The following is a 13,757-nucleotide window of genomic DNA, read 5'->3' on the forward strand; positions in this document are numbered from 1 at the left end:
AGATTATAGAAGGCTCGTACCAAGGAGCTCAAGCTTTCTCTGTAAGCAGTGGGGAGCCCAGAGAAATCTTAAGCAGGGGAGTGACAGATGAGGTTGATTTTGGTTAAAGGTTCAGTATGTATATATCAATGGATTTGAGAAGATGAACATTTAATGAGTGCTTTATACAGGTGACCACAGCCAAGGACAAGTCTATGGCCGCATCCCAGCTAACTTTGCATATTTGTGTGTGTCTCCCCTAGTGACGGTGTTGGCCATTTTCCATGAACTGCATGTCGACCCTGACCTGTACACACTCTTGTTTGGGGAGAGTGTGTTGAACGATGCAGTCGCCATAGTCCTTACATAGTAAGTACCAGAGCTTGGCCTGTGTTTCTTTGACCAAGTGAAAGATGCTTCAAATATGGTGATAATTCCTAGGGGCTTTAATAGTATCTTTTCTCTTATGTCATAGAGATAAAGGCAATTTCTAGCTTTTAAGGAATAATTACCAATGAAGAGCTCCAATAATGTGTACATTTCATTGTACATTTAATTTCTAATGCTATTAATAAGTTTCATGTTTCCAGTCTATGATAAAAAACTACTCAGAGGGTAACACTTTTGTTTCTTGGTGTATATATTTACCTGATTCGCTTAGGGTTCCTAAGATGCACATAAATAAGCTTTCTTCATTTTAAATCAGTATCATTTAATTTTTTCAAGTCATTTTCCAGATAATAGACTAATAGAAACCATTGTATTTATAAGAATTTTGGCAAATCAGAGATAGAAGTTGAGAGTCATAAATCTCTATTTATCAATGCAAATGTCACCCATTATAGGAATACACACATTCTAAAATCATCCATGTGATAAGTAAAACTGACGAAGCTTCTGCTAAGAGGTAATCTAATTTTCCTTTCATACTGGAGAAATTTTCATTTCAGGATAAGAATTAGTGCTCTCCTCACCTCCCCTTCAGGCACTCACCATTTATATTTAATAAATGCCATTTTGGTGGCTTTCACTATGTCAGAGGTCTCTTCTTGGTTTTAGATTAAGACTAACATTTTGGGCAACTGTCAAATACTCTAAAGGAAAGTAGCCATCTAATAATTAACTGTGACAACAAGATTCAATCCAGGGTGCTAATTACTTCGAATGCATTTGAATATATATTGCAAACTAACAAAGAATTTTTCAAAGTCAGACCTCACAGAGCAGTCTAGGAAACAGCAGAGCTGCACCTCTCTTTTTTTCTGCCAGCTGACATTTCTCAAGGCTGCCACCCCAAAGTTACCACTGCATTCAGCAACGTTCAGAAAAGAGTCAAAAAAAACCCTTATATTTCACCTGGCTCCCAAGAAGTGCTTTTCCTGCTTTTAAGGAAACTATCAGTGAGTCCAAATTAAGAGCAAAAGCCATGGGACATTCACAAATGCCAAAGGATGCTTTTAAAGAAACACCAAGAACAGTTCATTAAAACATCAGGAATCTCTGTCCAAGAAATACTAGTATTAAGGGAACATTTGGAGTAAAACTTGTTTAAAATCTGCTGAGTCTCTCATCTTCACTTCCTGAACTGCCAAGTTGTAAAAGGCCAAGCAAAGCGAAATCACTAAAGTACAAATGAGCTTGGGAAAGAATTGTGCAGCTACAACCAAGGAAAGGTTTGGCCTTTCTGCTTTCAGCACGACCATTCACAGTAGTTTTCCATTAAAAATGCAGACTCCAAGGATGAATGTTGATGCTGCTGAGCACAAGCCTGGAGGACATTCGGAACAATCCATTTAATATTGCCTCGGGTCAATAGGTGGTTATTAACTGGCAGTGCATTTTCTACTCCCATACCTGTGCATTGCATGTCATAATAAAATGTGTTTCTCACCATATCAGGATCCCTTCCTTTCTAGGCACCACACACTTGCCATTCTAACCAAAATCTTGTGCTTCCCAGCTTTGACATTTCAGGTATTGTACAGAGTGACCCCAGGAATACACACATTTTAACTTTATTTAACTTTTAAATGAAGCTAATTCTAAATTAGGAGTTCTTGACATGGACACTGCCACACATTGAAATCTGCAGGCTTTTTCTTCCACCCAGTGCGAGCGGATTCCATCGGCCCCTCGCGGGAGCTCTTCTGAGCATTAATGCACAGCTGTTCCCCTGCATCGACAAGGGACTGGTTCCAGGCCGCCTGTGGATACCAAAATCCATGGGTGCTCAAGTCCCTTATATGAAATGGCATAGTACAGCCAACCCTTTCCACCCGCCAGCTCCCTGTCTGCAGAGTCAGCTAACTAACCTCAGATTGTTCGATGAGGAACCTGCGAATTCAGCGGGCCACTTGTACTTAGGTTATGCTGGGTCTGGACTCTGTCCACCTCTGCTGTCTATTAATTACTTCTTCTCTCACCTTGCACAATTCTCCATGTGTTTCACTCTTCACTTTTCTCACATGCGTCTTAAACTTAGTTTACAGCCCATATGACAATCTCATTTTATACATCTACTTACCCACACATTCCCTCTCCTTTTAATGCTGCATCCCCACCCTCTCTCTTCCAACTATCTTCTGTTTACCTTGCAAGAGCACTACTAAAAAGTTTTCCATGACCTTTAGACCAGAAGTTCAAACATTTGTCTCTCCATTTTTCTCTTCCTTCACTCTAAACTTCACATAGTGCCCAGTCAAGTCTCTGACTTGTAACCTATGCTTTTCTTTACCGGCACACAGCTCCTGTTTTTGGCTCATCAGGTCTTTGACCACATACCTCAGACTCCTCCTCTGGGAACCACTAGCCCACACGCTAAGACCCTACCCTTCCTTTCTGTGTGCCTCTAATTCTCTGCCAGCTCAGCAGGGCACTCAGGTTTGCATGTATATTTGCTTCTCTAGATAGAAACGTCTGAGGATGGAGTCTTTGCACTTGAAACATACATAAAAAGAGAAAATGAAAATCTCTTTTGTATTTTCCCTTTCTCAGTTCCATCTTTGTGTGGTTTTGAAGTTTAAGAAGAGAGAGAGAGTTTTTTTTATTGTATCATGGAAAAGAAAAGACACATTTTGATGTGAAATCAAGTACTGTAAAGGACCTAAATCATCGACCACGATGGCCTTTGCAGTGACTCTGGAGCCTGTTTGGAATGGTCATACACTTTCATTTACCTTTTCATCTTCCAACAGCAAATCTCCTTGTTTAAGTATCATCCTCTTAATGTTCAAAAAAGTTTCATTGTTAGTTTTGTCACAATATTCTGTTCTAGCATTTCTCATTCAAATACAGAGTAATTTAGCCATATTTTAATTTAAAATTGGTCTTGCCTGGTGACTCAGTGTTAAAGAATCTGCCTGCATTGCAGGAGACACAGGAGATGGGTTCAATCCCTGAGTCGGGAAGATCTCCTGGAAAAGGAAATGACAACCCATTCCAGTGTTCTTTCATGAAAAATCTGATGGACAGAGGAGCCTGGTGGGCTGCTGCTGCTGCTAAGTTGCTTCAGTCGTGTCTGACTCTGTGTGACCCCATAGATGGCAGCCCATCAGACTCCCTGGTCCCTGGGATTCTCCAGGCAAGAACACTGGAGTGGGTTGCCATTTCCTTCTCCAGTGCGTGAAAGTGAAAAGTGAAAGGGAAGTCCTCAGTCTTGTCGGACTCTTCGCAACCCCATGGGCTGCAGCCTACCAGGCTCCTCCGCCCATGAGATTCTCCAGGCGAGAGTACTGGAGTGGGCTGCCATTGCCTTCTCCTCTGGTGGGCTGCATAGGGTTGCAAAGAGTTGGACACAACTGAGCATGCGTGCACACCATGCTGCTACTGCTGCTAAGTCTCTTCAGTCATGTCCGACTCTGTGCGACCCCATAGACGGCAGCCTACCGAGCTCTCCCGTCCCTGGGATTCTCCAGGCAAGAATACTGGAGTGGGTTGCCATTTCCTTCTCCAGTGCGTGAAAGTGAAAGTGAAGTCGTGTCCGACTCCTAGCGATCCCGTGGACTGCAGCCTACCAGGCTCCTCCATCCATGGGACCTTCCCGGCAAGAGTACTGGAGTGGGTTGCCACTGCCTTCTCCGTCCAGTTAACGCCATAGTTTAAATTAGCTTCTCTGTGCTAATCTAAGTAACCAGTTAAAATACTTTTTCTTAGGCTAAATGTGCTCTGAATTTCAAACAACTACTGTAATGTATAACTGAATTTGATGACTACAACTCCTGAACATAGTAGTGCATGGTGGGTGGTGTCCCTAAGGCTTAAAATGATCCAGAGTTACCTTAAGATAAAAGTAATTTTATTTAACAAAAAGTTTTGGAATTAGCTTTTCTCTGCTCCGTATGATTGTTCCAAGTATATAGGGAATGTCATGCCCAAACATGTATGCATAATGACTCATGAATGAGTTCCATGTGATGGCTTGGCATTTCCAAGAATGCGACTATGAAGGAAGACAAAAGATATAATGAAGACATCTTAAAAGGTGTGTGTTTTTGAATCCTGAACAAAAAGGCAACATGGTAGGGTAGAAAGAGCCTTAGATTTAAGTCAAAAAGCCGGTGTCAGGATTGTCTCGAATTAACTGTGCAGTTATTACAGTCGACATGGAATCAACCCCAACTGGAGTAAACACAAGGGGAATCTGTGTGAACTGAGGTAGCTGGACAGCAGCAGTATACATGGTTCAGGAAAGGGCCCAGTGACACAAACACAACTGTCCTCACTCAGCTTCTTCAGGATTACCTCACACGCCTGGTCACAAGATGGCTGCCAGCATCTCCCAGGGCTGTATCTTAAATCAGGAGAGTGGGGCCAGAATCTTTGTCCCATTATTCCCAGAAATAATCTTGGTTCATCTTGCAGACTCTGATGCCATTCCAGACTCATTCGAGGCCAGGGAGATGCGCTGAATTTACTGTCTCAAGTCTAAGTCACACTATTCATGAACTTAAGGCAGTAATTGGTTTTAATTGAAAGCACATGAACTGAGACTGGGGCAAGGTGGGATTATTGCTCAGAGTAATACTGCCGCAAAAAAAGGAAGAGTGAGGACTTCCCTGGTTTTCCAGTGGTTAAGAATTCACATTGCAATGCAGAGGACACGAGTTCTATCCCTGGTCGAAGAACTGAGATCCCTCATGCCGAAGGATAACTGAGCTCACACTGCTAAAGCTAAAGAGTCTGTGCATTACAACAAAGATACCATGCAGCCAAATTTTTTTTTAATTTAATTTAAAAAATTAAAAAAGGCAAGTGGATGTTTGTTGCTGTGTGTGGCAACTAAGACCCCATACAGCCAAAATTTTTCAAAAAATAAAATTAAAAAAGAAGAACAGAGGCTGGTCAGAAACAAAATAAAACTGAAAAAAACATGATGGTGACTTTATATGACCATAAACTTTTCACACTTGTTTCCTTACCTATATTAGGTAAGAATACTTGTCCTGTATACATTACAAAATTATTCTGGGTAATAAATAAAGCAATATAGTTGGAAAGGCTCTATAATCTATATAATCTACATAATCCATGCTTATAAGTATATATATACTTATTATAATTTATATAGTCACTGATATCAATATCTTTCATTCTACTTATACATATCTCTGGTTTCAGTGAAATGACTAAAGAAAGACCAGCTTCTAGTGAAGCATTCCTTCATAAATATGACATTTTATGAACCAAGGAATAGAGAGAATAACCATTTTTACATGTGATTTCCCCCATTAGGAATGAATGACTTAGTTAAAGCACACAGTCTAAAATCAAGAACTAGAAGTTGAAGTATATTATTTAACATTAAATAGGTTCTCACACTCCAGTATTCTTGCCTGGAGAATCCCAGGGACGGAAGAGCCTGATGGGCTGCCGTCTATGGGGTCGCACAGAGTTGGATATGACTGAAGCGACTTAGCAGCAGCAGCAGGTTCTCGCAACCAAAGTTGATATTACTTGTGAAAGCTAATTGGAGGAGGAGAGAGAAAAGCAGGCTATGTTACCTGAAATACCATGTCTCTCACAGTAAGAAATCAATTTTTACATATGGAGTTGATAAATCAAGAAATGAAAGTGCATACTTATATATATATATACTGGTGGGCTGCCATCTCTGGGGTCGCACAGAGTCGGACACGACTGAAGTGACTTAGCAGCAGCAGCAGCAGCATATATATGTGTATATATATACACACACATATTATTTAAAAATCTGAGTTGCAATGCAAGGGCCACGGGTTTGATGCCTGGTGGGGGAACAAAGATCCTACATGCTGTGGAGCAACTAAGACCTGACACAGCCAAATAAATAAATATTGGGCTTCCCAGGTGGCTCAGTGGTAAAGAACGCAGGAACTGCAGGAGACGTGGGTTCCCTGGGTCGGGAAGATCCCCTGGAGAAGGGAATGACAATCTACTCCAGTATTCTTGCCTGGAGAATCCAATGGACAGAGGAGGTTGGTGGGCTACAGTCTATGGGATCACAAAGAGTCAGACATGCATGCAGAGTCACAGGGCAGCTATCCGAAGAAATAAAGACATATATGGTTAAAAAGAGATACTTTTGCTATGTACGACAATGATAAAAGTGAAAAGATAATTTAACTCTATTTTGTATCCTTTCATACTATCTGAATGTTTGTATGCATTTGAATTAATGTATTTAAACTATTCTTCTGGTGATCAAAATAAAAGAAAAGCCAATTTATTTGATGAGAATAGAGTCAGTCAGTCCTAGCAGGCAAAAATCACTACAAACAAAATTAAATGATGAAAGATAGACCAGGGAAAGTAGTTTCAACAGACATATTGATAGTCTTTCAAATATGTATTATGATTGTCAGTCTTTTTAGTATACCAAGAGTACTAGTTATGTTACCTGAGGTAAATTACTTAACCTCTCTTTGCACCAGATGTGTCCTTTATAAAACAGAGATGGTGATATTAATAGCACTTACCTCATTGGGTAGGATTAAACAAAAAACTCCTGGAATAGGGCCTGACTTATAACACTCAGTAAACACTAGATATTAGCTTCTAATATAACTCCTGTTATAAAAGACCAATAAAGAAAAAGTAAGCATGATAGAAAAGTGGACAAAAGGTGTAAGTAGATAATGAACAAGAGAAGAAACATAAACGGCCAATATTCTACTAAATAAGATCAGCTTCACTAGTAATGAAACAAATTAAATATTATTTTTTGCCTAGCAAATCTTCAAATTTTCAGAACTCAAGAGAGAACAGTCGTACTTGGGGTAAATCAGAGTTTGGGGAAATGGGAACCCTCCCACATTACTGAGAAAAAAAGAAAAAAGGAATAGAACTTTTATAAAGGCAGTTTGGCAATATTTATAGTCATTAGAATTTGTGAATGCTTTCACCCATTTACTTCATTTCTAGAAATTTGTCTGAAGCAATTAAGGGTACGTGTAAAAATTTCTTCATGAGGATGAGTGCATTGCTTTGAACAAAAAGAGTTGTACTTAAATTACTAGTTGGTTGAGTAAATTATATTAAAATCATGAAATTCTATGCAGACATTTAAAAAATGATAGAAAAAGTATTGATATTAAAATATATTCGGAATATATTTTTAGGTAAAATAGGAAAATATTACTTTTATATATTTTCAAATATTTATTTTTATTCATTTATTTGGCTGCACTGGGTTTTAGTTGCCACATATGGGCTCTTGCTTGAGGCATGTGGAATCTAGTTCCCTGACCAGGGATTGAACCCAGGTTCCCTGCATTGGGAGAATGAAGTCTCAATAGCTGGACCACCAGGGAAGTCCTGAAAAAAAATTTAAATGGTGTATACTATAAGATCTATTAATATTTTTTGGTTAAAAAAACCACAGCCAAATTTATGTGTGTATAATTATAATACATTATAATTTATATACAAAATCAAAGTGTTGGGTGGGATCACAGGTGATTTTTATATTCTTTTTTGCTTGGATATAAATATATACAATGATCAGCTTTGGTCCAATGAATTCCCCATTAACATACTTGATAATTGGGAATCTTCATTTAAATGTAGATTCTAGAGAGCTTTAAATCTGACATTTTTCTACCCATGAAAGAGAAGAAAGAGGACGATGAGTGTTTTCAGTCATTTATCTGCAAAACTGAAGTACTGCCAGTATTGTACTGAAATATCTTCTTGTGAAATAATTACACAGTGTACAAATGCTTCCAGATTTTCTTAGAGATAAAATCAGAACCTCATTAAACAGCTGGCTGTTGGATGATAATAAATACATGCTAGGTTCCTTCATTTTCTAGTAAGCAAATGCTTACAAGGATATTCAATGTAGATTATTAAAAGAGTGTGGGAAATGGAGCACCATTTTCTTTTTTTAAATAAGAGTGTTACGCTACTTAGAGGTTCTTACTAGAAAATGTCATTTAAAGTGTGATACTGGTGAATGCTTAGCACTTAGTGTGAGTGACATTTTGAAAGAGCACATTTCTTATAGCGCATGCATCTTAAGAGAAATTTAAAATGGAGATTAATGGGATGACTGTGAGACTCCAAGTACCATGCAACTAACAGGAACCTTGAGATGTCATCCAGTCTTTCAGCAAAAATGGACTGAGGACCTATAAGCGCCAGACATTGTGCTGAGCCCTGGTGATGTGGAAGGATGGGCACAGCCACCTATGTGTGCTCTCAACTTAACTCCTCAGTGAAACAGGCAAATGATGGCTAACACAGGATTTTATATGTGTAACAGAAACTTGCTCTAAAAATTATCCCAGAAAATAGCTCTGTAGAGATGGGTTCTGAACATACAGTGCTAAGGAAATCTATTCTTCTTCTTGGTACCAGCATCGCTATGTAGATTACAAGCTCCTCGAAGGCAAATAGGTGGTTCTTCATCACCCACAACATGAAGCTAATTATCTGGAAGATGGGGACATTTTACTAATTATTAAAATTAAAATTCATTCCAGAGGATGGATGTTTAATATTCTTCATATTGCTTCTTCTAAATATATGAAAAGCCTTATTTGTTATCCTCATTAGCTCTACTTCTCCCATTTGACCCATAGCTGTAAACAAAGAGATGATAAGAAGATGTCTCCTTTTGATGAGCTTGAGCCAAAACTGTTATTCCAGCCAAAAAGTACAATATTTCTCATAAATCTGCTTAACTTAAAAACAAATTTCTTATATCTTGACATATCTTTCTGAGGATAAATCACTTTGATATTTGCCTTGGAAACTAATAATCAGCATGAAATGCATTTATTTTGATGCCTGTCTGGATACTGCTGGTATACATAATTGAAAAAAAGAAAAAAAAAGTTATGGCCCTCTTGGCTTAAGGCTCCTTGTCCTGGCAGTCAGTTCCATGCCAACTTCATCTTTTGGACACCAGGTGGCGGCACCTGGTAGGAATGGAAAGGCGTCCTGGTATCTTTAAGAAGCAACTGGGAGGCAGAGCTCAGCTGACCTCCAGCTTCAGTCAGAAAGCCCAGTGTTTGCTGCCACACCCGTGCCTGCTGCTGCAGGCTTGTTTGTTTTTTCTCATTCCTGATCCCTGGTTCCTGTTTCCTGGCTATGACTCTGGAACCTCCCCTAACCTGCCTCTTAATGTCCCTGTTCAGATGACAGGAATTGACCTTGGCTTCATCCTGGGACTCCATTCCTTGTCTCTCAGATTAGATCTGACATTTACTCACTATTTATCCGAAACTCAGAACTGGCTTTGCTTCATGTCAAACCATGCACTACAAACTGACCTACCAAGAATAAATAAATAAAAGAAATCCATGTTGATGGTGTCTTATTTTAATCCCACTATACGTTAATTTATTGGCACGTAAGTCAGATGTAAGTGACAGAAACCCAATTCAAATTAGCTTAAGCAAAGGAATTCACTGGCCTATTTAACAGGAGTTGAGCTGGCTCTGGACATACCAGGATTTAGGGGTTCAAATATGATTGTCTTCTTTCTTGGCTCTGATTCCCTCTGAGTGCTAACATCATTCTTTCCTACTGCAGATAGACTGCACAGACATATATGTATATATCTATGCACAATAAAATTTTATATGTATATCTATACAGACTATCTATCTGCAGGAAAGGGTAACTAATGCTATCTCCAGGCTTATATTGTTCTAGCTCAAAATAACACTTAATTCTCCCAATATTTGCATATCAGCCACAGAGAAGGGCTCCTGTTGGCTCTGCTTGCATCAGAAGATCACCTCTAGACCAATCACATAGCACTCCATGGAAATTAAACATGGTGACTGGCCAAATATGAATGATATCCTCATCCTTGTGGCCTGTGGCATGGAATCTGCCATTAGAAGAAAGTGATTGAAAAGACAAGTTTAATCCCAGAATAACAACTACCAATTTCACAATAATGGAATGTTCAGGACATAATGAACTGAAATGAAGCAGACAGGCCCCATGCCTTTACAAACTTTAAAAGAAAATGCTTTATCTAAAAAGGCAAAAAAATATCTTCTAAATGTAGAATTGATTTGAAGAAGAGGAAAGGAAATTCCCTAAGTGTAAGAAACAAGAGAGAAAGCAAGGCAACAGTGAGTGGGAAGCTGCCACTGTCAGCAGCCACATGATTGTGTATAGGATACAGACCCAGAGGTTTGGGAGCTGGAGTCCCTTCTCCCTGTGGAAATCAGAGCCCTGTCTTACAAGCTCATTCATGATAATATACTTGTGCAAAAGCTCTTTGAATAAAGCCTGAAGTCTCAACGTGCTCTCTCCATCACAGACTCTGTCCATCAGCCTTAAGAAATGGTGAGGACACTTGCCTTTTGGATTTTGCATCAAAATCCCTGGTCCAGGAAGTTGTGTACAAGAAATACAAGCCAATGAATTAAGATTACAAGTTTTCAGGACTATTGAAACTCCTGCCCCTGCCTTATTTTCCTTCCCTTATTTCTAAATATGTTAAATTTCTCTGAAGTGATACTATCTCAACTCAGAAACATGGAAATCCCACAGTAAAAAAACAACACTTCCTGAAAATAAATTCACAGTAAAAATTTACAAGCCACGGAAGGAAATGACTCCACTATGAAGAAAAGCCAGGAGATAACCAAAAGTAGATCAGAACAAGCACTCTAAGGAACTAAACAAAAAATATAAAATATTGAGATATATTATAAAAAATGAGCATATTAAACTAAAGAGATAAGTGGAGGAGCAGAAAACAAGTTAGGAAAGAATAATAAAAGAAGAAGCAAAAGACTGTTCCAAAATGAAAAATGCATATATTGACATTAAAAACTAAATGGATGAGAGAAATGTCCTATTAAATGCAGATGGTTAATCAAAAGATAAAATTTGCAAATGAACCAGGATGCAGAACAGAGTTAATTTGTGGCACTATTTGAAGAAATAATGGATGGTAATTTTCCAGAATTGAAGAGAAAAATTAAGACATCACATTATGTCCAGAACTGGATAAATTAAAATTATCTCACATCCAAATATATTATAGTGAAGTGTGAGATCATCAAAGACAAAGTGGAAATCTGAAAAGCAACCAGAGAGGAAAGATGAATTGCTGACAGTGGAAAACAATTTAGAAGGCAGCAGTTTTCTTATTAGCATTAGTAGTTGCCTGAGGACAGCAGAATAATACGTACAAAGTACTGAGGGAAAAGAATCTATAAACAAGGTTCTAAATAGCCTGCAAACAAGGTTACCATTCTAGGGAAAGAATGAAATAAAGACATTTACAGATTAAAAGAGTTTACCACTCACGGATAATCAGTGATAGAAATAAGAAACTGAACTAAATAGGAGTTGGAGACAGGAGTGGTGAGCAAAGAAGTTGGTGAAATAATCATAAATCTAATAAGGAATGACCATGGCAATAATCATGATGGTTAGTGGAGTAAATTATGTGAGAACTAGCACTCTATTATTCACTACAATATTCAGAGATGGTGGACATTGAATGTGATTGGACTGAGAGAGGATGCTGAGTTCAGAAAGTAGAAACACAGCAAAAGAGCTGTTTTAAAGCAATCCAATTTTCACTCAAGCAGCCGTGTTCATCAAAATATTTCTCAAAATGGCCAAAGAGTATGACAACAGATAATCCTTTTCAGTTTGGTTTAGAAATGCTGAAATCAGTTAAAAAGTGTGATGAAATGTTAGATAGTCTTTAATAATTTCAAACTATACGAAGTATTTCTTCAAGTTAGAAAGCTAGTAAAGTGTCTTTCTTGGGATCCTTTCATTTTTCTGTTCAAGATTATAAGCTCTCTCCTTTGTACCTCTACTGTCTCAAGTGTGGGACTTCTCAGGCTTTCTCTGGATGCTGTCCTTCATCTTTCTCATTGTCTTCCTAGTTTTCTTCATTCTTGGTTCTGATTGCCTCACGTTCCTTATTGTCAGATTTTATGATGCACACTAGGAATTCATCTATTCAGTTCTTACCAAGTCCTGGGAAGAGGTTACCTCCCTGGGTGGAAAGCGGTTACCTCCCTGGGTGGAAAGCAGGGATGTTTTCTGCCACATCCGTTCTTGATATGCTGTGTGGTGGAGATTCTTTAAAATATTGTCATTTATATACTCAAGTAACTTTGAGCTAACGTTCTAGGCAACAAACCAGTTTTGAGAGAACACTGGAAGGGACAGTTTTGTCTTCTGATGTACATTGTTCACTAAATCACAATGAACAATGTATGTAGCTCCTTATTCATTTTTGCCTCTGTTTGAAATTTTGGTTCTCTCTACATAAAAGAACCTGGTGATCTCTAGTCCAGGCCTGGGATGACCAGCCATGTACTAAGATAATGATTTGTGCTAAGCAAAGTATGTATGAGGCAGAGGCAGATGGCAGGGCATTGATATAAAATAGGCACCAAGAAATTACTGATCCATGGCCTAGCCTATTCACATTCGCTTGATCGGTTCATTTTCTTTCTATAGTCAAGTTATGTAGGAAGCTGAATCATAATCAGCATCCAGCTTATTATCTACCACAGGAAATTACTGTCACTAGGATTTCAAGTACCCCAAAGATCATATGACAAAAGCAGTCTTCTGTAGGCTGACCTGCATAAAAAGATAAATATCTAGAGGGTTGTATGATCAGCATGGGGACAGATGAAGAAGAGTAGATTGATGAATCATTAGTTCATCTGCATCTTTCACACAATAAGTACTTTTTCCCCCCAACCAGAAGTAGTAGGCAACCACTCCCCAAACCCATTACCAACTTTTAGGATAATTTAAAACAATTCAAAGTACGTTAGCATAACTAAACCTTACTCTCTCCCCACTATATAAAGCTGGGACTGTCACTCACAGAGTTTATGTGATTCCTCTGTGACTAATCAGTCCTTCTTCAGATTGATAGGTTGCATATTTGTCACTACATATGAATGCCTTATCTCTATTTAATGTCCTTGAATACCTGAGAGGGGAATTGATAGAGATTCTCCCTCCTCTGTGTTGTAACTTGTGACATACGTTCACAAGACAGTGGACTAATGATGGGGGACAGTTCATCACTAGGTATCTAGGACATCTATGAGAAGAACCAACCATGACGTGAAATAAAATTCCCAGCACTGTCAAACTGGCTTCTGTTCATAACATGATCTGAAACACTGCCCGTTCAACTTTTGGGGAAGAGGTTACAAAGTCTTTTAGAATCTGAAGAAAGCTATGGTTGTCATCTCAGAGAAGGGGGCATGTATCTGAACTTCAGGAACTCGTGGTTAAGATGTTTTTATCCTAAGGCATATTTATTTCCGGTGCATTTTAAGCTT

At 38.6% G+C, this 13,757-nt stretch overlaps 1 protein-coding gene across 4 annotated transcripts in view; it reads left to right on the top strand.

The window, feature by feature from the left end:
- SLC9A9 (solute carrier family 9 member A9) overlaps positions 1 to 13,757 on the top strand; it is a 651,239-nt gene that overhangs the window by 230,663 nt on the left and 406,819 nt on the right. For all 4 annotated transcript variants that reach the window (XR_011251201.1, XM_069563205.1, XM_069563219.1 and 1 more), the window contains exon 6: positions 243 to 348. Coding sequence is in view for 3 of the 4 variants with exons in the window: in XM_069563205.1 (XP_069419306.1) it covers positions 243 to 348 (106 nt within the window). In the remaining variant the exon portion in view is untranslated. The remainder of the gene's footprint in view (positions 1 to 242; positions 349 to 13,757) is intronic.

The sequence above is a fragment of the Ovis canadensis genome, chromosome 1 (genome assembly GCF_042477335.2).
Source record: "Ovis canadensis isolate MfBH-ARS-UI-01 breed Bighorn chromosome 1, ARS-UI_OviCan_v2, whole genome shotgun sequence".
Classification (NCBI taxonomy): Eukaryota; Metazoa; Chordata; class Mammalia; order Artiodactyla; family Bovidae; genus Ovis; species Ovis canadensis.